Source organism: Heterocephalus glaber, unplaced genomic scaffold (genome assembly GCF_053883595.1).
Source record: "Heterocephalus glaber isolate CG9 unplaced genomic scaffold, H.glaber_assembly_v1.0 deba00001553, whole genome shotgun sequence".
Lineage (NCBI taxonomy): Eukaryota > Metazoa > Chordata > Mammalia > Rodentia > Bathyergidae > Heterocephalus > Heterocephalus glaber.
In genome coordinates this window covers 24,592,659-24,619,129 of record NW_028258344.1, presented here as the reverse complement: position 1 = coordinate 24,619,129, position 26,471 = coordinate 24,592,659, and the positions used below count along the sequence as shown (strand labels likewise).

Sequence of the window (26,471 nt, the reverse complement as noted above, 5' to 3'; positions counted from 1 at the left end):
TTATGGGGGGAGGGTAATAATTTACAGTGGGTTTTCTTAAAGAATAAGTAATATTATTGGGTCTACTAAGAACTGTGTTGCATTGAGCTCTGTATGAAATGAACCACAAGACACAGCTTTTATTCCACGTAGGGAGAACCTCCCAGGAGGTCCCTAACCATAATTATAGAAATAAGTAAGGGAGCACTGGAAAGTGAGTGCTTGAAAACTTAGAAAGGAGCACTGTTGTTCTCTACTGCTGGTTCTTCGGTTTACTTATTTATGGAGATGGCTGAACCAGCGTGTCCACAGGGGAGGAGACAAAAGCTCAAGGACTGTCCGAGCAAACCATGCCAGCGACATGGAGCGCAGTGGATGCACCTGGCACTTTAAGGTTAAAGTCTGATGCTGGAGAGAACCCTGCCGCATTTCCTAGCTTTTTCCCTTGGTCTTTCCAGTTCTCCATAGAAGACCCGCCAGGTTCCCCCCACTGAACACATCCTCCTTGTCTTGCAGGAAGCCCCGAGGAGAGGGCAAGAAGTGTCGGAAAGTATACGGGATGGAGAACCGGGACATGTGGTGCACCGCCTGCCGCTGGAAGAAGGCCTGCCAGAGGTTCGTGGACTGAGCCCAGAGCCTGAGCCCATGCTGCCGCTGCCCGTGCCTCCCACTGAAGGTGTTGGGAAGAGCTGCTCCTTCCAAACGACACTTTCTCGAGGCCCAGGGAAAGGACTTCCAGGAACATTGGTGGAATTGCAGCAAAAACAAAACAAAAAATCACCATGTTCCACTGCTCTTACTGAGAATTCAGCCTAGAACAGAAAAAATGGTTCTCTTCTTTTTCAAAAGAAAAGTGAACTTTGTTTGCTGTGAATCTAGGTCTTAAATCTGTGGACTTCTATAGCAATTGAACCAACCAATCCCATTTTTACCTAGAAAGGCACATTTTGATAAACTTTCTGAATTATGACATTTCTGAGATTTTTTTGACACTTAAGGAACAAACACTTAAGCTCCATGTTATTCAGTAGCATTTGTACAAAGAATGAAAGGAGGTATCCTTTGTGAATAGCCTTTTCCCTGCTTTTCCTTTGACTTCTTGGAGCAGTACGCATCATGATGTGTTGCAGGAAAGAGCAGCACTCTGGGTATCTTTTCTATGTGTTTGGTTTGGTTTGGTTTTCAAGATCGGCCCCCAAATTGAACCATGGTAGAGTTCAAGTTAGCTTGGAGGGCCCCAGATGGCATAAGCTCAGAAAGCAATTGGCAGTGGAAATCACCAGCAGACTTCAGCCCCCAGCTGAGTTGAGGACGTCCTGCTGTCGCCATTGGGAACATCCAGGAGTTCCTTGGATCCATACGAAGCTCTTCCCAAAGAGGCAGCACAATGAATTCTCCACCTACCACAGCTCAGACAAGAACTGGCACCTGGAGTCCCCTGGGTAAGCCTGCTTCTTTCAGGGCTGTGACGGAACTGCAGCTCAGATCTGTTCAGTACCACTAGCCCATCCAGGTTGTAGCCAGGTGGAGTCAGCGGTCCTGCCCTGCAGCCTCTACCACCACCTGATCGATCCCAGGAAGGGGAGAGAACTCCAGACTGTCCCTGAAGGTTTGCTTTAGACAATAGAGCACAGCTGACCTGTCCCCATCTGTTCAGAAAGTGACATCAGGTCAATAAACCGGCTTCCATTGCTGAGTGCACTTTTCTAGGTTTTATGCTTTAGTGTATCTGGGAGATGGGTTTATGAACAATATAAACACAGAAAAAGGGTTTAAACCTTTATTTTTCTTGTAAAATTATGGGAGCTATTAAGAATTTGCATAAGGAAACACCAAAAGGAAAATGCATGTTGGTATAGGAATCTCTTGTTTAGTAGGGCCAGGGCTCGTGCTGTGTGCTAGTTATCGGATCGCTGACCTGTCATGCTTGTTCGCTGGGGGGGGGGGGGGGCACAGCTGTCCACAAGTTCCTTTGCTATCTGCCCTGCTCGACGTTGCCCTTCGAACAACTGGCCTCTCCTGTACCTATGCAAAGAAGCCGGAGCACCTTAAGGAGGCACTGTGTGGGGGTGGGGACACAGGATCAGCCACAGGAATGGCAAATGGAATTGCACAGGGGAGAGCTTAATATATGTTTAGAGAATGTACATATGCTTTTGTAAAAGAGTAGAAAGAAGTCACCTAATAAAGAGAGAGACCCTTTTCTAATATAAGCAAGGATATGTAAGGTGGTTCTATAGTGCAGCATCCATAATTTGCATATTCATATATTTTGGCAATTTTATTTTTTACATGCTCATATGACTTTCTAAAAATTACTCCTTGGAAGAGATCCTGGTCTTTTCCTTTATTTTTTTTTTTTTGAACACTTCAAGAGAAAAGTTTCATCCAAATTCCTATCAAAGTTACTAGTCAATATTAGTCACAGAGGTGCGCTCTATGTCCTGGTACTTACAAAGTGAGCCAGGAAGCAGCGTTTCCCAAGATGTAGAAATGTGTTCGCTTTCTCTACCCCGCAATGTTGGTTCTCGGTGTCCTGTCCCTGCTGCTGTGACGCAAGCCGGGCCCTGGTTCCAGGAGGCCCAGGCCAGTCCATGCTCGGTCAAGTTCATCATGTACTAAACTTAAATGACAGTAGTCAGGGTGCAGTCCTGCACCAGAGGTTTTTCTTCTCAGCGCAGCTCCCTGGCCTTTGATCCTTGGATTAAGTCACAAAAGTGATGGGGGCCAAATCCACTTCCCCCTCAGCTACTGGAACACGGGGCAGGAAAGGTCTCTGCTGGGGAGCGAGGCTCTTTGGCAGTCCCCTCCAGACACAGCCATGAGCAGCAGTTCTGAGCTCAGGCCTCGCTGAGCCGCCTCAGTCCTTACAGCCAGTCCTCAGCCCCGCCCAGGTGTGAGCAGGGACTGCAGAGTCCCACTCTTCCCTGGGATTTTTTTTTTTCCTAAGGACTTGTGCATACAGATTCTTCTCCATCTCCTGCCTGCACTGGTGCTCCGTTTGCTGACCAGCCCAGGGCTCTGGGTACTTTTTCTGGCTGCCAGTTGTAAAGAGACCCTCAGTACCTTCCTGGACCTGCAGACACCCATTCCCTGTACCAAGACATGTAAGAACTAGGAGCCCACCAAGCCACTCCTGACTGGCCTTGAAGAAAAGGGATTACACTTTTTACAGGCCACACAGCGAGCTCTGAACTGCAATATACCGCTACTGGTTGTACAAGTTAATTTTTTTAAAGTAGTTTTTTATTTTTGGAACCAAATGAAGTGCCAAACTAAGCCAGACTTTCACTTTCTGCCATCTCTGTGGAACTGAGTACTTCTAATGTCTGCACTTGACAGGTCGGGGGAGAAGGGGGAGAAGAGCAATCCCAGGATGAGCCCATCCATCTCAGGGTGCTCAGGGGCCTGTCTGTCCAAAAGCAGTGGCACTGCAACGGATTCTGGTCCAGTGAAAATGTTTAAAGTTTGTTTTCACCCTGATGCCCCCGGTTTCAAAACAGTCTCGAATTTCTCCCCAAAGAAGGCATTTCCTAGTGCCTGACAGGCCATTCTCCAGCTAGCTGCAAAGCAAAGCATGTGCAGCAGGCGAAGTTTCAAGCCTTAGTCTTCCCAGAGTCTGTACAACATGTGCAAGGCAGGGAGACAACCTGGGGGAAACACGAGGTGGTCAGGGAGGAGATGCAAGGGCACTGTGGTCACCTGGCTCCTGCTCATCTTCTTGGGGCCAGTGAGCCAGCAGGGACTGTCCCTGAGCAGCTGCCAGGCTTGTTTCCACCTCACTTGCTCCCTTGGTTGGCAAAAGTCAGTGGCAGGAAGAGAAGAGTGGTGGGTTTCTGACTGGGAATGTGCATCCTCAGCTGCAGTGCATCTGTCAGCAGCTCCAAGTGCAAACAAGGTGCCCTTTACTAGACAGTTGCTGCCTGGTCATAAGCATGCTATGGGTGAAAACTTTCAGTAGAGAATGACACTTGGATTTTGTGTTGCAAAAAAAATCTGAAACTGAAATGTGCTCCATTAAATGTCAAGATCACGCGAGCTGACGTCGCTATCTGGTGTCACACCTGGACACCCTCTGCATGCAGCCCTGGGTTCCGAATCAGCCAGCACTGCTGAACTGTACCACCCCCTTCATCAGACTGTTGGAAAACGAAGTGCAGCATTCACTTGAGAAGGCTCAGAGAAAAGTGGCAAGAATTGTACATATGAAAGAGAATAATACCTTGAGAATAGTAGCAAAATACTGTAAATATTATTTCCTCAGGGAAACAAAGGCTATGTGAAAATAGATCTAGAGAATCCTAAGTCTAGGAAGAATTTTTATTATCACTGAAGTCTTTTCTAGTCGGAACAACTTTTTTCATGTGAAAATGGTATCATTTCAAAACAAGTTTCCGAGAACCAGACAGTACGGACTTTGGGAGCCATGGGGCAGATGTCCCATGGCAGAGCTGTCCCTTGGGACCTGGCCTGCAGCCTAAGGCCAACATCTGAACCACGGCCACAGAGCCTGGTGGGTGTTCACAGACTCCATGAGGCTTTTTCTGAATGTAATTGTGAATATGAAGCCTTGCCGTTCCTTTTTATAAACACCCAGTTTGGGTGGCTGTTTCTTAGCTATAAGCAGAATTCTGTAGGTGAGAGCAAGCCGTTAAAGATGTGCATTTTGCTTTAATAGCATGTTAAGGAGCAAACTGCCATGGACTTTTGTGGACAAGGTGCTGCTTTTTCTCACAGCCCCGTAGGATTTCTGTCAACCACATCAGCTGTAGCACTGACCTGTGTGAACACAGGGAAGAATTTGTGCATACAAATGAGTGGAAACAGCAGGATTCATGAATAAGAATGAGGACGCAGATCATTTTGGAGAACGTGCTGGGCACATAGGTCAACTGGAAATTTCATCTCTCTAAGGAACCCTACCAGCGGCACACAGACTCTTCCTGTTCCTCTACTTGTAGGGATTTCTCCACATTGGACCTGTTTTGTTCTGTCCTTTTTGCATTGTAACTCGCCAAACCCAGAGTCAGTAAATAAAACAAGATTCGCACTTTTAGGTATCAGTCATGTTGCTGAGTAATGCACATCAATTGAGCAAGAAAGTATAAAATGAATTTAAGACCACCTGGTTTGCTTACTATGACTGACTTTGGAAAAGCCCATATCCAATGATATACATGCTTTAAAAGGTGTATCTATTATAGGACCAAGAATCAAAACGGGAATTTTACCTCTGGTCCTATTTTGTAAATAGTTCCTTTTTTTGAAGACAATCTCATGTTTTATAACTTTGGTTGTGTGGGACTGAGAATCACAATGGTAATGTGTTGTGGCAAAATGTAATCTTAAATACAATAATAATTTTCCAAATGAAACAAGAAATATACTGCTTAGGCTTCTATAAATCTAAGAGACATGACACTTTTATAAAAGCATTAGTACTCAACTTCTCAAGTTAGCAGAACTGGAAATATTTTACAAGATGCAGTGTTTTGTAATCACAAAGAACATGAACATTTTGTGGGAAATGACCTTGGTTTTATACATTGTAGCTTATTTTTTAAAATACAGTATTTTACCAGACAGGAAGTATTAATATTATACACAATTCCTGTTCACCAACAAAGGGCTATGCCTCTTCTAAGCAAGTGTTTTGATGCATTATCTTTTCAGTGAACCCTCTGCAGCGAGGGGAGAAGGCAGATAGGATGGGATGGTTATTTACAGGAGAATCAGGATAGCAGCAGCCACTCCTTTATCATCACCAGTATGTCTTCAAAGCATTTTGGAAAAAAGACGTGAAGAATTGATTGTATGTATTTTAAATCTAAGAAAAAAATGTTAGCAGAAATGTTCATAGGCCACGGGAGAAATATTCTTGTAAATTCTTTATAAAATGATAAACTATATCACAAGTTTTCCACTCACCCTATCAAAACCACCAACATGCATTTAACTAGTATATAGCATTGCATGAAATTTTCTAAAATCATAGTATGTACATCCAAAGATAGCATTAAGAGATCTGTAATATTTAAAAGAGGTTTGTCCTCAGCACTAACAAAACAACTTTAAGTTCCTTTTGGGAACAAGTGCTTGATTTTTTTCCACTGTGAAGAACTCCCAGGCACACAAGGTTGTGAGCAGAAAGTATGTCCATAATTTGGGAAACAGGGAGAGGAGCTGAGAGCTTAGTTGCTGCACAAGTAATTCTGAACTTTGCCAAAACCATTTCATAACGCTGTACCATTTTTTCAAGCCCACTCACTGTTATAACAAGAAAGTATCTTTTCAAGATTTTAGTAATTTGAAAGATTCAAGATTCTAGTCTAATTAGCCAAGAATACTGACACTATCAAAACAGAAGCTGAGATAGAATAGCCATATGCCTATGAGCAACCCTTGTGGAATGGTCAGAAGGTCACCAGGATGGACCTTGGTTCCAAGTAGGCTTTAGACCTGCACACACGAGGACTGGGAAAGCACGGAGCTAGGAAAAAACTCGTGTGGCCTTGGCTCTCGGTCTCTGAAATGAGGCAAACTCTCCTGCTTGTCCATCGTTATCTTCATTGTTAGCAACTGAGTTCCCGAGAGAGTTGATTGCCGCAGTTTTCAACCCAATGAGCCCTATTTCATCTTTGAATAGAAGCTTCCTAGTGGTGTAGAGCAGAGGTCGCAGATTAGGAGGCCTTAGAAAGGCCAGGTGAGTCTGTGACTGATCATGCACATCAGGCAAAACAGGGACCCTAGAGAACGGGGAAGACGTGCTGAACCCCAGCACACACATCTCCGGGAAGGAGACCAGCTCAGCCAGCCAGCCAATCGGAACGCGCAGCAATCAGGCCCAGGGCTGCCTGTTCTTCTCACTTAGAAACAGTACTGGGCCGGGGATTTAGCTCAGTGGTTCCGTCGCTTGCCTTGCAAGCACAAGGTCCTGAGTTCGATCCCTGGTACCAAAAAAAAAAAAAAAAAAAGAAACAGTATCACCTGACCCTGAAGTGTTGACAACCGACTCGCGCTCTTGGCCAACTGCAGACCAAAGAGAAGCTGTCGGTGGGCAGGCACAGCCTGCAGCCACAGGCTCACTATTGAGAAAGCAGGTTCCCCTCCCCGGCTATCGGTTCCGTTCCTCCGTCAGCCCCACACTCACGTGTTGCCACTATCTGGATAATTTAAAAAGGAGAAAACAGTCACGTCTCCTGAGAAATTATTCTCATTGAATATTTTTTAAATCCTATCATTAGACCAGCTCTGCCTCTAATCCACATGCTCCGAGCTCAGTGAGAGCTGCCCGCAGGCACACCTGGGCGGTGCCGTGCCGCACTGAATAACTGTAACCCTAGCGTAGCCCTAGTTCTCTTGCTGTTTTCACTGCCGTGACCACTGTGACGAGGGGCTGGCAAGGAGACGCAGCCAGGACCCCTGAAGTTTTAAGGTGGCACATGGTGCCGCCTGTGCCAAAGCCCTCTGCCGCCCTCTCCATGCTCCTCCGGGAAGCGCCCTGCCTCATCAGTCTCCCTCCAGTGCACTGCGACTGTCGCTCACCTCCCGCTGGCAGGCACTCAGATGAGGCAGGCACTCACTGGAACGAGGGGTTTCTACACAGGAAAACATAGCACCTTTGCCCAAGGGCAAAAGCAAAGTGAGAATAAATGTGTCATTAAAAAACGGGAGCAGATAAGTCGCTTTGTTCAAAGGCACTATTTTAAACTATCTTACACTGGAGTCCCGATGACATTAGGATAATCATCTAAGATAAAGTATTTCTCTTTGGACATCTATTATTTGATTTTCTTTTTCTAAGAGCCCGGTGTAGAGTAGGAATACTGAGGACCACTGTTGGCACCCACGCAAAGCCACTCAGAGTAGTCCTGAACCTCAGAGGCCTTACTGCCACAGAGCAATGCAAGGCAGGCAGGGCTGGTGACAGGGCCAGCTGAGGCCGCAGTCCTGCAGAAGGGCTCTAGACCTGAGACCCCCCACCTGCCCCATGTTCTCAACCCTCGCTTGCACGTACCCCTGTTGCCAAGTGCAAACTTCATCATCCCAAATGTATCCCCTTCCTATAGCTGCCGTGCTCCTAGCCCCAGCCAGATAAGCAGTTGATTGCGGGAGTCTATTAACTAAAGCAATATTCTGAGTAAAAGTTTTGATTCCCTGGGAAATTTTTATTTTGCTACTAGCATTCAACATATTCTATCTATATAAATAAACTTCAACTGATGCCAGAAAATATCAGCTTATAATTTGTAGTGATCACATCAAAAAGCACATAAATTCAGAGTTGGAAATGCCTGGTGATATTAAGTCATGTTTAAATTTTAATGTAATTTAAACTGTTGACAGATGCTTGAGACTTCTTTCATTGTGAATGACTAAAATGCTGTCCAATATATGAACAAGCAACTTCTCCACTTAGTTTATCAGGTTTAATATCTTGAATTTATAGTAAAGTCACCCACAAGAACTTTGTCAGAGTTAGAAGGCGCCTCAAAAAGCCATTTGGGCCTGTCACATACTTTATTAACTCACTCTTTGATGAATGATATTTTTATTGTTTCTGAAGTACCAGAGGAGGAATTGGCTTAGCACTTCCTTCCCTGATGGAAAAGAAGTCCGTGTGTAATGGTTATCACCAGCGCCATAACAGGAGCATAGAAAGAGCCAAGTGCTAGGGAACAACAACAACAAAAAAGCTATGCCTCCAAAACTGGATAGCTACAGATTTTTAAGGAAAGTGCAGATTATGATTCAATTACAGTCCACACAATTAACTACTAACTTTCAGAGAGAAGATCCCCTCTATGTTATAAAAATGCTAAAAATTAAATCCTGGGTTTAATTAACTGTCACATTTTCTTACCATGGCCAATTCTCTAAATTTTTAATGCAAAAAATTAGCCGAAGTAGAAAAGAGCAACTCCTGAGAAAGGCAAGGGAGCCATCATTAAAGATTTCCTTTGGGACAAACAATAAAGTACTCATCTATTTGCTCCTGAAGTCTCTCTCTCTATCCCTGACTGATGAAGAAAATCAGCACTCAAGAAGAAATTGAGCTTTGAGAGAGAGAGGAAAGAACAGTCCCCATTCTGTTTGTCAGCCTTGTTTTCCACCATCTTGGCAACCACCTGTTCTCTCCCTTAGTGGCCTCATCTCCTGAGCCAGAAGGCAGACCACTGTTCGGTCCCTTCACTTCCGAAGCCATGGATTCTTGTGCTACTGAGTGCTCTCCCTTAAATTAAGGTCCAAAGTGATACATGGTCCTGGGAGAGGTACACTGGGCCTAGACAGTGTGGCTGCCCGTTTCCTGGAGATGAAACATTTCCATCTGAACAGTTTTGGGTGATCTTAAGGAGAGTTACTCAGTCAGCTCACATGCCACGCTGGTCATAAAAGATCTGTTCAGACTCACTGGTAGACAGTGACGAGGTAGACACCCCCAAGCCCTCCACACCAGGGCCTCCCCACCCCTCCCACACGTGGACCATCGGAGTGAGCAGAGCCCATGACCCGTGCTGGGATCTGCACCAGGAGGGGCCCTGGGCAGAACAAGAGGCTTTGAGTTTAATTAGGCTCTGGCCTCTGCCCACAATTTCAGAGCACAGATACAGAACTGGCCTTCACTGTGGGAAAAGTAGCTCCTGCAGGGTAGAGTTGTTTTAATGTTCTATTTACAGAAAGAGAAAAGGACTCCAGTCTGCTGGTGGTGTTAAGCCCTTGCCCCTCACTCCAGCGGAGCCTTTCCTATGCTTTGGGCACAGAAAACTGGAACAGGAAGGAAAGACGCGGAGCTCTTAGGGCCTGTGGCTGCTGGAGCCAAGAGTCTCAATTACCCTCAGGGATCTACAGTGGAGCTTCACACTGAACTACCCCCCCGCCACGCATAACTGCAGATTACACATCCTTATTTTGTTCCCTTATATTCTGCCTACTGGAAATCAATGGCTATGACTTGACCAAGCCCTGTGATGATGGCAAAGTCCCTCTTCCGACAGCATCTTGACAGGAAACTCCTTGAACACTGGTAGAAAGCTTTAGAATAGACTTAGGTTTTGTAAGAGAAAATTCAATAACCCCAGAATATACTAGTTCCATGACATCAATAACTGAAAAATGCCCTGGGTGTAAACTCAGGAATGTGGATCATATATATAAAAGTATATATACCATTAATCCATATTTTCCTACAATACACCCTAAAATTCCTATTTTTGTAATTAATAGTTGGACAGTGGTCAGCCACTTAAACAAATATTCTCTGGAATAACCAGACCCTAGTTTAGTTTCCAAAGCGTTTCATATAACAAAATCCTATATACTTAGAAGAACAACTCAGGATAAGGAAAAAATTGCTAAGTCCCAAAGGGTTCAAGACTATCATCAAATATGACTTCCAAGTGGCCTGTGGTCATTTCATTCAAGCAAGGGGGCTGGGGGGAGAGAGAACAAAAGGAATCACAAAACCTCTGTTGCCCTTAGTCCACGGTAAGGTTTAAGAAAACTCTGCTTTTAAAATTAAGCCATCTTTCAAATTGTTTTCTATACCAAATCTACAATATTAAAAAGAAATTACTGAATATTTAAAGTGGGGTAGTTAGTAGAAATGCTATCAGTAGAAAAAGCATTGTTTTTTTAGTGCCTGCTAAACAAGTAACAAACCAACCACACAGACTGAAGAGCAAGCAGTCCTTCCTGTGGGACACTGTTGTTACAATGACAAGTGTTAGCATGTATGGGCACTAATTCAAAAGTGACGTGGCAATGCTATCCAGTGCTTAGAGATTTTTGAAGTACAGTCTTGCCACCATTCGGGGTAAGTACTTCCTTACAAAAGTTTTGGATATTAGTGAATGAATGTATGGAATTATAAACTATGCATTTTCAAAGAGTAACATGTATTTTGTATTGAATCCAAGTAAATTTTTTGCATAGAGACTTACCACAACTGCAAATTATTCAAACTAAACTTGAATGCATGTCCTTATGGGGACGAGGGATGCCACCTTGTCCTTCTGCTTGTGTTTTTAAAGACAGTGCATTGAAACTTCGCTCTGAAACTCCGGGCTCTAAACAACTAAGTCGCTGAAGTGAACAATGGGAAATGGTTTGTATTTTACTTCTTAAGCGTAAATGAGAAATGCTGCCTCTTAGAAAATGTGCCCAGTCCCTTAGAGGCAGGTATTGTAGCAACACCAGATTAGCAAGCAAGTGAAACTGTGGAGTTAACGAGTACTGCATTGGAGAGATACGGCATAGGTTTCATCGCCTGTGTTTCTCAATCCAAGAAAAAGAATTTCAAAAACTTTGGGTTATATGATTTTTAAGGTCAAAATATTAAACTATTGTCTGAAAAAGCAAATATTTTTTCAAAATTACGTGAGGATACTTGTGATTTAAAAATTTATATAAGCCACCTAAATTTCTTTAGCCCCTTTGCCAATATTTTCATGAAATCTTTTCTCCTAATAATTTCTTTGCTCCTTAATCAGTGCTTTACTACATTACTCAGCAGCATTTTTTTAAATTCTTTCTTCATCTGATGACACAGAAATAACTCCCTATCTCTGCTATTCTGGTTCTCTTCTGTCTGTTGAGAACGTTCTTCAACTGTCTGTACAATATGGAGAACACACTTCTAAACCTGGTACTTAGGATCACGCTAGATATGTTTGCTACCTAATTAGAAGTTAGTTTGGGAGGGGCAGTCTGTCTTTTTACGTGATTTTGAGCCAAATGCAGACGTTCTGATACATTTCAGAATACTTTTCTGACTGTAAATACAGCCTGTGGAGGTTCAGGTTAACCAGCCTTTTCTGTGACTGTTCTGCAGCCTTGCTCCTCGTCGCTCTTGGCACCTTGTATATAGATTTGTTGAATGTCTCAATGATGTTGTTTTTCTAAATGCTGTTCTCTAAGACAATTTTTTGAATGTTTTTTGCTTTCCATTGTTTTGGACGCTGTGTGTTAGTTTTACAAAATGTTTCCTAAATATTTAACACCAGGAAAAAATATTTTAAAATAAACTGGTGCTAATTGGAACAGAAGGAAATTTTCAGCTTTGAAGATTTACCAGAGAAAATGTTCACACCAGTTAAACTGCACTTTCCCAAGGAGACAGCTGGCATCTACTTGAAATGGCCATCAGGAAGACCACCGAGTGTTTACAGTGTCTGTGGCCCATGTGAGTGTAAAATCCAGAAGAGGCTCTGTCCCCCGCCCCCAAGCGGAGGGGTTGCTACATTGGTCCTCCAGAAGCATTTAGGTAGAAGGAAACGCTTAGAATAAGAATCACTTTAGTAATAGTCTTCTGGTCTTTGGACTTTCATGTTCTGTAATGCTTAGCTGTAACAATGAATATGGTGTTGCCAATCTAGTCTGACATCATCGTTGACCTGTATTTACATTGTGTATGGTTCTACCTTGGGTTGTACTGGCACGAATCAAGCCAGAACACAGGACTTTCAATAAGACCATTCTGACTTCTACGGTGTCCACACACATGAATTTAAATGCACTTGTACCTGGTTAATTACCATGAAGTAAGTCTAACTTCCACAATAAAAGTTTTTGTGTATCTGCTTCTACTTGGGGGCTATTTATTTAAGTAAAGGATAACTAATTTCTACCAAGGAACGTTTTTAAAGAGTTCAAAAGCAAGAGCATACCTTCCTCACCATCAAGCACATTTCTAGATACATGGGAAACGCATCTCCCTTTTAGAGTTCAACCCTGCTAATTACAACTTAATCATTCACTACCCTAGGATATTGATCCTGTTGTTCCAAGCAAGTAGACAGTGTCCATTTGGTGCCCACCCATCCAGCAGGCCCTCCAATGGCCACATCTGCTCACTAGAACTTGCTGTGTTCACCTACAAAAGCCAGTTACAGTACGTGTGTGTTCAGGAACATAGTAGGCTTTAGAGCTCAACAAACTTGGGCACAAACCAAGCTTTGCCTCTTGCTAGGTGGACAAGTGGTCTTATCTCTAGAAGTATTAGAATGAAAATGATGGTAAAAGAGAAAAAGTGACTGACCTGGGTTAGACAATATCTTCTCCTAGCCCATTCAAGCTTTATCTTAGCTTAGTTTACCTTAGCTTAGGGAGAAAGACGACGTGTGGCCTATTCCTGGATTCACAGAAGTGACTGCATTCTGGGGCTGTTGTGAGGATGATCTGAGATAACACACATCAAGGTGTACAGACAGGTACTCTACAAATGGAAGCCAAAACAACCACCCACCCGGAGCCTTTGATCTTGGCCATCACTGACATCAGTGACTAGCACGAGGCATGGACCAGGTTTTGTAGCTTTCCTATCGGAGGACTTGGGGGCTCTGCAGCCGGACACCAGCTTCCAGTCACCAAACCTCCGCGGTCTCCTCATATTCAGCCTGTTCATCACAGCCTGATGATGCTCCTTCTAACCAGGTGTCAGGAGGTCGTAGCCTGGCACTGCTTCACAATGCCATGTCATCCACCTCCTCTCATGTCATTGTGTAGCCATTGTGTCATCTCAGCTCATCCCAAGAAGGATGAACACAGCGCAAGATGTTTTGCGAGAGACCACATTTACCAGACTACATTTGCCATTATAGTGCATTCCTATAGTTGTTCTGTCACTCATTGTTAATCTCTTACTGCACCTCATTTATAAACTTTACCACATTATGAGCACACAGGAAGCAGCATAGTACAAAACATCTAGAATATGGTACTATTGAAGGGGACACCTCTATCATCCCTACTTTATCCAGGAGGGGATTCCTTCATAAACGCTAAGTAACTGGCCTAAGACCACGTGGTGCTCGTGGCTTTGGGGCTCTGTACCCCTGAGCCCACGCAAAGGTGACTCTGCACTGTAGGAGTTACAAGCACAGGGCTCACTCTGGGCTGAAGACGGAAAAAGCTAACCTTTCTCTGATTACTGGCTTTTTCCACTTTTGAAGGAGGTGTGGGCTGCTCTCCACCCCATCTTCCCACCTCTTCTCACTATTTAGTCTCACCATGTCCACATCCCCACTTAGGATCTGCACCCATGCCGTGGCAGGCACGGCTGGCACTGCACTCACAGCCAACAGGCCTGCTAGATGCCCTGCAGCGTGTCTGCCAGGCCCACAGCCACACCAACCCCAGCTCTCCCCTCACAGCACTGCCATCCTCAGGCCTCCAGGCTCCCAAGGATGGGTTCCCACACAGCTGGCTCAGCACCTGCCTTTCTGCCCCAGAGATGACAGGCACAGCCAGGCCCACACAACTCCAAGTGCACACACGTGTTGTCCCCAGCCCTTCTCTGGGCTCCAGGGAGCTCTCCCGGCCTGACAGCAGCGATGGGAGCCTGTGCAGCCCTCACGGGTAGGGGAACCAGGAAAAAAAGAGAATCAAGGCTCTAACTGTTGTCCTGCAGAGCTATGTGGAAATCGTATACAGCAAGCCCTCCATATCCGGGGGGCTGGAGCCATAAACAGAACCGGGGGGGGGGGATCCATGTCTGAACACATACAAATCTCATCATCATTATTCTCTAAACTATACAGTGTCCACTGTAACAGCGTTTATACTGTGTTAGAATTGTAAGTAATCCGGAGATGATTCAAAGTATGTAAGAGGGTACGCACAGATGACAGGCAAACGCTGTCATTGTAAAGAAGGGACACACATGCCAGGGGACGGAGTGTGTTGGGGCAGGGGCTTCCATCCTCCTGCAGATACCAAGGGACAACTGTATTTGCAAAACAAGGTTTTACCAAATGTTTACTATCTCAAGGGATGTGGTAGCCAACAGCCAATGAAGTACACATTCTTTTAATGCAAAAATTAAAGATATCTCCCCCTTTAAAAATATCCTCAAGAATTTATATTTCTTGGGATCAAAGACTGTGTCCCATTTGCTGTATCTACCTTGTGGGATACATTACCAAGTGGCTAGCAAATTGAATAAACAGACTGTTCAGGTGGATTGCTTCTTCAAGCTTTAGATATACTCTCTGCTTTCAATCTGCCTAAATGTCCAGGCAAAGCAAAGGGAAGGACACAAACATTTTAAAAGACTGGCATAGACATCTATTTGGTCTCAGAACATTTTTAAAGTTTGTTTTGTTTTGTTTTGTTGTGGTTCTAGGGACTAAACTCAGAACCTCTGTACTAAACTACATCCCCAACCCTTTCCTTGGTTTTTTTTTTTGTTTTGGTTGCGTTTCATTTTTTGTTTTTTGTTTTTTCAAGACACTGTCTCACTAAGTCACGAAGTTGCCCAGGCTGAGTTTGAATTTGTGATCCTCCTGCTTCAGCCTTCTGGAGTGCTGGGATTACAGGCATGCACCACAAACCCAGCTTAAAGTTTCTTTAAAATATGTGCATCCTCAAAATTGCCAACTCCAAGTGACTATGCCAATTACCTAACAGCCAATACAGGACAAAGTAGTAACAAACTCTTTTTATGTAGAAATGCCTAGCACATAGCAAGAATTCAATTAAAAAGTAAAAAAAAAAAAAAATGAATCCTTTCAAATGAAATAAACCACAGCATAGGTCTGGGCTATTAAAAGCATGCAGAGTAAATGGAATGAAATCATGAGATTTGTGTCAGTAACACAGGAGAGAAAATCTAGGCTGGCATTAAGATATAATGGACACTTTTATGATGGAGATAGGGTATTATAGTGAATGTTTGTTTGGGACTCGGTAATACATGGATATAGTTTTTAAAGACAGGGTAGTAAAAAAGCTTACAGTGAAAGCAGGCCCCTGCTGGTCTGCCTGTCCACCCCTCTATCTCACACCCAGAAGCAGCCACTTTCAACTCATTCAACTGTTTTTTCTGATACTTGACTCCACTTTGCCTTTAAGTGAATTCTATGCAAGTCCTGCCTCACAGACAGAAAAGTCAGTACCAACCCAGGCATCTACAAGGTCAAGAGCAAGAGGGCCAAGGCCCAGCGTGAGGCCGCAGAGGCCAGTGAAGTGCCAGGCACCCTCCATTGCAGGGTGGCTCGCTCATGCTGGATCTGTTGTTCCGGCATCGAGATACTGGCCTGCTGGCTGATGTGAGAGACTCCTGAGTGCTTCTACGAATCTGCGCACATTGTAACCTGCACAACCTGAGAGCACTCTGTTCTCACCTCTATATTCCACTGCACACTGCGCTCAGGCTGCAGATCAAAGCCTTCAGCCAGCCGATCCGCCAGCCAGCAGGCTTCTCATCATCTCTTTTAACACTTCCACAGGGCCCCTGCTTCCCAGCATGTTCCTTACTTTAGCTGATTGCCCTGCAATGCCCCAGTTGCCCCAGGAAAACACCACAAGTCAGAGGTTGCAGAATAGCTCTGCTAAGGCCAAAGCAGCACGCTGTTCACCCACGGCTGGTCATAGGGGGTTGGTAGCAAAGAACAAGCCCACTCAAGCGAGTTTAAGCAAACACAAGTGGAGGGTGGGGGTACTGAAAGGACAGGGGACATCTTTGCAGGACCCAAGGTCAGAATACATGGCCAGGGCGTGTGGAGGCGGGACCAGGGGTGAGAGCTTCTGGGAAAGGGGGACTCACTCTCCATCCTTCCAAGCAGACCCCATGAGGCTGCAGGGTCTGGACCCTGTCTCTCTGAGTCTCTTTCCTTCTCACTATACGCATTGCCCTCTCTGCTTCTCTAGCACACAGTAAAAAAGCAGTCACCATGAGCCTGTGTCACCTCCCAGTGCACACAGCCAAGGGGGACTGGAATCCTGGAGTGCCGAGCCCAAGCTCAGGACAGGCCGATAGGCCCGATCATGGTCCCTTAGGGTCTGTGCTGGGGGGAAGCCCGGGGGCAGGGGCCTCGTGGGAGGTTTTCTATAAAAAGATGTGAAGCTGGGAAGGAAATAATTAGCAGACGTCAATTTGTCTAGCAAATAAATGCAATCATAAACAATTACAACAAGGCAGAACTCTAAACATCATCTAATTTAACTCCCTTACTTCACAGATGATTCATAACCTATGGGTATCAACTGACATTTAATAGAACTGTTTGATGCCAGTTTGTTTCCATGCAGTTTTATTGCTTGTTTTCTGAGGACAGGTTATCCATTGTCTTAAACACAGCCACACAGAGAAGGAAAGAGGACCACAACCACATTATGGTACGTCAGTTCTAATCCCACCTCCACCCCTTACCGCTCTGTGACATTCGGAGGTTACTAACCTGTCTGTGCCTCCTCAACAGCCTGTTCCATTAAATACAGACAGACCCATCTCATATGAGATGAGTACCTACCTCATACCTCCTAACCCTAAGTGGGTTATATGTGTAAAGGGTTTTTAGAATGGCACCTGGCACTTAGTGAAGGCTAGAAAAGTATTGGCTGAGTCATCAATGGTGTCACCATTTAAATGGTTTGAGACAAATGCCTTAGTCAATAAGAGGATCTTGGACCATTAGAACGGCAGCTGTTAAGTTTTAGTAAGCTGAAAGCATATATTTATTTCTAACAAAGACTGTTTTCTTCTTTTTCCAATTTAGAATTCTATGCTACAGAAATACAGAAAAGTAGAATATAAAATCACTGATAATTACATCACTCAAAGATAAACACTGATAGATTGATGCATTGTTTTAAATTGTTTCGATGCATATTTATTTGCATGGTTGTGATCACACTGTATATATAGCTCAGCATATTGCTTTTAACATTAACATTATAGCATTTGCATTTTCCCATATCATTAAGTAATTCCGAATGCCTTCATTTTCATAGCTGTGTAATACTAAAGTGTGTAGAGGTATTCTGATTTCCTTCAATAGTCTCCTATTTGGAAAATGTGTGTTGTTTCCAACTTTATACTCTTAAACTCTTATTACAGATTGCCAAGTTCCTATCTACATGATTTGGCTCAGTTGACTCGCCCAATAATAAAGTAAACAACTGTCTTTCTGCACACTCACCTGCAATGACCACAACCCTTCTTCAAATCTGTCCTAAGCTGATAGATATGCAAAAGTGAGGCCCGGGGATTTAGCTCAGTGGCTCCGGCACCTGCCTCACAAGCGTAAGGTCCAGAGTTCGATCCCCGGCACACACACACACACAAAAAAGTGAACAAAAGTGGGTCTCTGTAATTTTATTTATTTATTTATTTATTATGACTACTTGGTGCTGGGGAATGAACTCAGACCTTTGTGCATGCTGTGCAAGTTCTCTACCACGCAGCCCCACCCCCAGCCCTAATTTATAGTTCTTCCATACAAGCTAGTTATAGTAAACATTTTTCTGCACAGCCATTCACAGTATGTCAATTCATGTTCTTCATCAACTTCTTTTGGGACCTGAACCTTTCATTATCAGTAGTTTTTTTTATTGCCAGGATTTAAACTTCTCTCTTATTTACTCAAATTGTTTTTCTAATTTTTAAGTGCATTTTAAACAAAATATGAGACATTTTTACCTACAAAATTTAAAACCTTTGTATCATTAAAATCTATTTGATATTTTCCTTTAAAATCTCACATCTCACCCAGAGTTTGGATGGGTCTCTCCCATTCTAGTATCAGAAAACATTCCCTTATATTTCCTTTCAGTCAAAATTGTTTCTCTCTCTAAAGGACTATGGTATACGGTAAAGAGCAACAGCATTCTTGTCCTCTAATTAGCTAGCTGGCTGTCACATTAAGCATGACCAACCAGGCACTCTCTCCCATGTGTGCCACCATGATTCATTAGTTGTTTTCTTACTAGGACCCGGCTCCTTTGTCCCTGCCTTGGCCCAGGCTATCTCCTGCCCCTTCTTCTTGAGGCCTGGACATAGTGAGAGGTACAGGATCTGCCTCCCAAAAGCCGCACGCTGCCAACTCCTGACAAGCGTGTTCCAGACCGTCTGCGGACCCCGGCTCTCCTCCACTCAGCCCCTCTTGGTGTTCATGACTGTACTGTGGTCTCTAATGGGCACCATTCCTACCACGCACCCTGCAGCCCCTCCAGACCTTCCATTCCACGCCACCTCCCTGGCCTCTCTCAGGCTGGAGCATGGTCTGGGAAGCAGAGGCCAGGCCACGCTACTTGGCAATTCCCCCTGATATAGTAACTTGAATCCCACTCCCCAGCCTTATGTTCCCTGGGGAAACCACACCAGAGGTTTGCCTCAGGGCTCTTCTTTCTGCCTCTGTGGAATTCCTCACCCCCTACTCTCCCATCACGTGCTGCTCGAACCCAGTGATATCAGTGACACCACCATTAACTTCACTCCTAGCAGCAAAACCATCGCCAAGCACAGTGGATTTTACCTCCTTAACACTTCTGCACCAGACCCAATCCTGTTCCCACTGCTCTCATCCAAGTGGAAGCCACCATCCCACACTGCCTACCTTTCCTCAGTGGCACCTAATGCATCTGTCTCACTCTTGCTTCCTTTCAATGCATTCTGCATGCAGAAGCCACTGAGTCCTTAAAGACAAACTCCGATCCTGTAGGTCCCCTACTGTAGCAGACTCTCTTAACCCAAATCCTGCCAAGCCAGCCTGCACAGGTCCCTGCCCAGCTCCCTCACCTTCCAGTCCTCACATACATCCTGTCTCCCATGTAGCACCTCTGCCCTTGCTCTTCCCTTGGCCTAGAGAGCCCACGCCTGCTTTTCTCTATCCTCTTTCCTGCCCTCACCTCCACCCATACACCCTCCTCATCTGGCCATCTCCTCACTCCCTCAGAGAAGCCTTCCTGCCTGGTCCCCTCCCTGCCAGAGGAAGGTAGGTTCCTCTAAGGCACTGCACATGAGCTCTGTGACCTTCCTCACCCGACTCTGCACTCAGCATGCCCAGCTCATGAATAGATGGATGAGTGGGTGGATGGGTGGAGACAAAGGAAAGATGCAGGAAAGCCAGGTGGATTGTTATGGCTTGTACCTAGATGCCCGCCCCCAAGCCTCACGTGCTCACAGGTGGGGATTTTGGGAGGTGGCTGGATCTAGGGTATATAAATATGGATTATGGGTGTGATGGTGGGATTAAGGGTGTGTGGTAAATAAATTAGTCCACTGACTGCTTTAGCATAGTTCTGAGTGTGGATAATGGGAAAGCCCACCCTGGGTGTGGGTGGCACCAACCAATGGGCTTGTACTCTGGATGGAATAAAAAGAAAAGGGAACCTCACTGCTTGATGCCTCCTGCCTGCCCTGCCATGAACTGTTTTTCCTCGGTCATGCCCCTGTGTCATGCTGCCCTGTCTTGGAGTCAGCCCACTATGCACTGAAACCTCTATGAATTGTGAGCTAAAATAAACTTTTCCTCCTTTAACATGTGGATATCAGAGGTCTGTGCACGCCCTACCGAGGTCCTGAGTCACGCAGAAGACGCCGAATCACCCCACTGCAGACAGGCAGGTGTGCCCACACCCTACCGAGGTCCTCAGTCCTGCGGAACACGCCGAATCAGCCCACTGCAGACAGGCAGGTCTGTGCACGCCCTACCGAGGTCCTGAGTCACGCGGAAGACACCGAATCACCCCGCTGCAGACAAGCAGCCACCTGGTTCCACACTACAAAGACGCAGAGGACACCAGACCACCAGAACAAGGTACTGAGTCCCGCTGTTCCCGGCCCAGAGGTAGGGGCTTCTGAGCGGCTGTCCCACTGCTCCTGGTCCAGAGGAAGGGGCTTCCCGGTCACCATCCCTCCCGCTGCTCCCAGCCCAGAGGAAAGGGCTTTTGGGCCACCTTCTGTCCCGCTGCTCCTGGCCGAGAGGAACGGGCTTCCAGGCCACCATCCCTCCCTCCACTCCCGGCCCAGAGGGAGGGGCTTCTGAGCCACCATCCCACTGCTCCTGGTCCACAGGAAGGGGTTTCCCATCCACCATCCCTCCGGCTGCTCCCAGCCCACAGGAAAGGGCTTTTGGGTCACCATCCCTACCGCTGCTCCCAGCCCCTGTCCCACCTCACCCAGCTCAGAGGAGGTAATCCGTGCAGGCGCTAACAGCCCCCTGCCCCAGTCGAAATGAGAAAACACATAAATAAGTCTCAAAACCAGACTTCCAGATCACCTACAGCAACCCCAAAGGGAAATGAGATGGAACACTCTGATACTCAACCACCTGGACCCACTGAACTGGCAACAAAAGGGGATCTGGAAAAAATGAAATCAGAAATAATTTCTCAGATAACAGGAGAAATTGTGCCCTTAGTGCAAGACATGATTAATAAATCTAGAGAGGAGCTGAGGAACATGATGGAATCCCAACATAAGAAACAAATGGAATCCATAAAACAGATGCAAATAGATTTCCAGGACATGAAAACCTCCATTGAAAGTCTACACAGCAGAATGAGCCAGTGTGAGAACAGAATTTCAGATATAGAAGATAAGATTGCAATTAGTGACCAGGAAAAGAAAAATTGCTTCAAAATTATAAAGGAACATGAGAAATCAATCCAGCAGCTGCTAGATGATGCAAAAAAGAATAACATAAGACTGATTGGGCTGAATGAAGAAACAGGAGAGAGTGCAGAGGACATAAAAAATCTCTTCACAGAAATCATGGCAGAAAACTTCCCAAGCAGGGGAAAAGAGCTTGACATACAGATAAGTGAGGCATATAGGACTCCAAATAGCCTTGATCAAAATAAATCTACACATAGGCATATAATTGTTAAGATTTCAGAAACACAACAGAAGAACAAAGTTCTCCAAGCAGTCAGAGAAAAGAAACAAATCACATACAAAGGAAAGCCCATCAGAATCACAGCAGACTTCTCAACACAAACCATCAAGGCAAGAAGAGCTTGGAGTGACATATTCCAAGCCCTAAAAGAAAACAGCCTCCAACCCAGATTGATGGACCCTGCAAAACTATCTTTCAAAATGGATGGAGAAATAAGATACTTTCATGACAAAGAACACCTTAGGAACTTCGTGACTACCAAACCAGCACTCCAAAGAATTTTACACAATAGCCTAGGAACAGACACTGAGGATCACAACCCCAGGAAGCAAAGCAGAATGAACCCATCTGGCATGACAAGAAATTAAATGTAAAGGGGGAGAACCCAACAAAAAGAAAAAGTCATGGCAATGACAAGTCAATACATTTCAGTTATAACCATCAATGTTAATGGTCTCAATTCACCAATCAAAAGAAATAGACTGGCAGAATGGGTCAAGAAACAAAATCCAACAATATGCTGCATACAAGAAACACACTTAATTCAAAAGGAAACTCATAGACTGAAAGTTAAAGGGTGGAAAACAATACTCCCTATGCCGGGAACCCAAAAAAAAGCAGGCGTAGCTATCCTCTTGGCAGATCAAGTAGATTTCAAACCAACACTAATTAAGAGAGATGAACAAGGACACTACATCCTTGTAAAGGGAAGAATCCAAGAGGAAGAGATGACAATCATACATATCTATGCACCAAACACTAGTGCACCCAACTATATAAAACAAATACTAATGGACATGAAAAGCCATATATGCACTAATACAATTGTAGTGGGGGACCTCAACACCCCACTGTCACAAATAGATAGATCAACTAGACTAAAAACAAGCAACAAAATACTAGAACTCAATCCAACTCTTGAACAAATGAACTTAACAGATGTTTACAGAGTCTTCCACCCCACAAAATCAGAATACACATTCTTCTCAGCTGCACATGGGTCATTCTCCAAAATAGACCACATACTCACACATAGAACATGTTTAAGTAACTGCAAAGGAATTGAAGTTATCCCCTGTATATTATCAGACCATAGTGCAATGAAATTGGAGATCCATAGCAAAAGAAACTCAAAAAATTTCATAAACACGTGGAAATTGAACGACACACTTCTGAATAACCAGTGGGTCACAGAGGAAATTAAAGAAGAAATCAGACAGTTTCTTCAATTAAATGACAATGACAATACAATATATCGGAATCTATGGGACACAATGAAAGCAGTCTTACAAGGGAAATTCATAGCAGTGAATATTCATATTAGGAAAACAGAACAAGCCCAATTAAACAACCTGATGCTGAACCTCAAGCTTCTAGAAAAAGAAGAGCAGGACAACCCCAAAGCTCATACAAGGGAAGAAATTATAAAGATCAGAGGAGAAATCAATGCAATGGAGACTAAGAGAACGATACAAAAAATCAATGAAGCCAAGAGTTGGTTCTTCGAAAGAATCGACAAAATTGATAAACCTTTAGTCAACCTTGTCAGAAAAAGGAAAGAAAAGGCCCAAATCCATACAATTAGGAATGAAAAGGGTGAAACGACAACAGACCCAGCAGAAATCAAGAGGATCATCAATACCTACTTCCAGAACCTATACACCAATAAGATGGACAACACAGAAGAAATGGACAGATTCCTAGATACATATGAATTACCAAAGTTGAATGAAGAAGACCTAAAAATTCTAAACAACCCAATATCAACCAATGAAATTGAAAATGTAATTAAAAACTTATCAACTAAGAAAACCCTGGGCCCTGATGGCTTCACTGCTGAATTCTACAAAACATTTAGAGAGGAATTGCTGCCGCTACTGTTTAAACTCTTCAATGAAATTGAAAGGGAAGCAATACTCCCAAATTCATTCCTGGAAGCAAGCATCACACCTTGATCCCCAAAGCAGAGAAAGATCCAACTGAAAAAGAGAACTATAGGCCAATCTCACTAATGAACATAGATGCAAAAATCCTTAATAAGATACTGGCAAACAGAATGCAGAAGATCATCAAGAAGATCATACACCCTGATCAAGTGGGATTCATCCCAGGGATGCAGGGATGGTTCAATATATGAAAATCAATTAATGTAATACACTATATCAATAGAGCCAAGGACAAAAACCATATGACTATCTCCAAAGACGCAGAAAAAGCATTTGACAAAATCCAACATGCATTTATGATAAAAACCCTACAAAAAATTGGAATAGATGGTCTCTACTTCAAACTGATAGAAGCCATCTATGAAAAACCAACAGCCAATATCATACTAAATGGTCAAAAACTGAAATCCTTCACACTCAAGTCAGGAACAAGACAAGGATGTCCACTATCACCACTCTTGTTCAATATAGCTCTGGAAACATTAGCCACAGCATTTAGACAAGAGAAAGAAATAAAAGCAATAAAGATAGGTAATGAAGAAGTCAAACTGTCATTATTTGCAGATGACATGATACTCTATATAGAAGACCCCAAGAACTCCACCAAAAGTCTTCTAGACTTAATAACCAAATTCAGTCGAGTAGCTGGTTACAAGGTCAACACACAAAAATCAATAGCTTTCCTCTACATGAATGACAGACTCACTGAGACAGAAATAGGGCAAATAATTCCTTTCACAATAGCATCCAAAAAACTGAAATACCTAGGAATCATCCTAATGAAAGAAAGCAAAGACCTCTTCTCTGAAAACTATGGCACTCTGAAAAGAGAGATTGAAGATGATATCAGAAAATGGACAGACATCCCCTGCTCCTGGGTAGGAAGGATTAATATAGTGAAAATGGCCATACTTCCAAAACTGCTATATAGATTTAATGCAATTCCAATTGAGATCCCAACAGCATACTTCACAGACCTCGAGAAAAAAAATCCAAAAATTCATTTGGAGCAAGAAGAGACCCAGAATAGCAAAAGCAATTCTAGTTAACAGAGACATGGCAGCGGGTATCACAATCCCCAACCTGCAACTCTACTACAAAGCTACTGTGATAAAAACAGCATGGTACTGGCAAAGAAACAGACTTGAGGACCAGTGGAACAGATTAGAAGATGCAGAAACAACACCAGGCACACTCAGCCATCTCAACTTCAACAAAGGAGCCAAACACCCTCACTGGAGGAAAGATAGCCTCTTTAATAAATGGTGCTGGAAAAATTGGGCTTCAACTTGCCAAAGATTAAAACTAGACCTGTATCTCTCACCATGCACTAAACTAAAATCAAAATGGATTAAAGATCTAAATATTAAAATAGAAACTCTGAACCAGTTGGAACAGAGGTTAGGCAGAACCCTTGAAGACAGCGGTGTAGGAAAAGATTTTATGAACAAAACCTCAGTTGCCCATGAACTAGCACAAACAATCAACAAATGGGATCTCTTCTTATTAAAAAGCTTCTGCACAGCAAGAGAAACCACCAGCAGTGTGAAGAGACAATCCACAATGTGGGAAAAAATCTTCACCTGCTCTTCCTCAGACAAAGGTCTACTATCTCGAATCTATAAAGAACTTAAAAAGATCAGACCTCCCAAATTTAAAGACCCAATCCAAAAATGGGCATCTGAAATGAACAGACATTTCTCAGACAAAGAAGCAGAAATAGCAAATAAATACATGAAAAAATGTTCAACGTCACTGGTCATTCGAGAGATGCAAATGAAAACAACACTGAGATTCCACTTCACTCCAGAAAGAATGGCTGCTATCACGAAATCAACCAATAACAAATGCCGGCAGGGCTGTGGGGAAAGAGGAACCCTGCTCCACTGCTGGTGGGAGTGTAGACTGGTGCAACCACTGTGGAAATCAGTATGGAGATACCTCAAAGAACTAGGACGGGAAATCCCATTTGATCCCACTATTCCACTGCTGGGGATCTTCCCCAAAGAATTAAAAGAATCATACCACAGTGATATATGTGCACCCATGTTCACAGCAGTGCAGTTTGTAATAGCTAAAACTTGGAAACAGCCCAAATGCCCATCAACTGGTGACTGGATAAAGAAAATGTGGTTTTATTATAAAATGGAGTACTACTCAGCCATAAAAAAATGAGAAATTAGAGACATTTATAGCTAAGTGGATGCACATTGAGGCAATACTCTTAAGTGAAATAAATAGGACACAGATGTATAAATACCGAATAGTTTCTCTGGTGTGAGAAACTGAAAGTGTAAATAAGGACTAAATGTATAATAGGTCATGTGAAATAGGAAGAAAAGGGGCAAAGGGGAAGGAAGTGGGAGGGCTAAAGGAAAGGATAGAAGGGAATGGGATAAATATGAGAAAATGGAAAAATAGGAACAAAATTTTTGTAAATAGGGAGGGCTGGAGGGGTTGAAGGGAGGGCTGGGCAAGGGTGAAAAATAAGAACCAAGAGAGACTATGTAAAGGTGCAAATTTCCAATGATGAATGTCATTATATTGTATACCTAAAATGTACCAATTATTAAAATGAATAATCAATAATGTAAAATAGGAATAAAAGGTCCAAAGGGGTAGGGGTAGTGGGAGGCACAGGGGAAAGGAAAGAAGGGAAACGAAAAAATGATGAGAAATGGAAAAAATGGAAATAAAGTCTTTGTAAATAGGGAAGGGTGGAGGGCGTGAAGGGAGGGCTAGGAATGGGGAAAAAAATAAGAACCAAGATGCATTATATAAAGGTACAATTCCCAATGAGAAATGTAATTGTGTTGTATACCTACAATGTATCAATAAAAGAATTTAATACCAAAAAAAATGTGGATGTCAGGTATTTTGTCCTAGCAACAAGAAAAATAACTAAGATAGCTCCTATTCGATGTTGGTC

The 26,471-nt window shown here is 43.8% G+C and overlaps 1 protein-coding gene across 1 annotated transcript in view; it reads left to right on the top strand.

Moving 5' to 3' along the window:
- Znf704 (zinc finger protein 704) overlaps positions 1 to 12,563 on the top strand; it is a 207,893-nt gene extending 195,330 nt beyond the window's left edge. The window contains exon 9 of the mRNA XM_004842009.4: positions 496 to 12,563. Coding sequence (XP_004842066.1) covers positions 496 to 607 — 112 coding nt within the window. The 3' untranslated portion in view covers positions 608 to 12,563. The remainder of the gene's footprint in view (positions 1 to 495) is intronic.
- Positions 12,564 to 26,471: the final 13,908 nt, after the last annotated feature.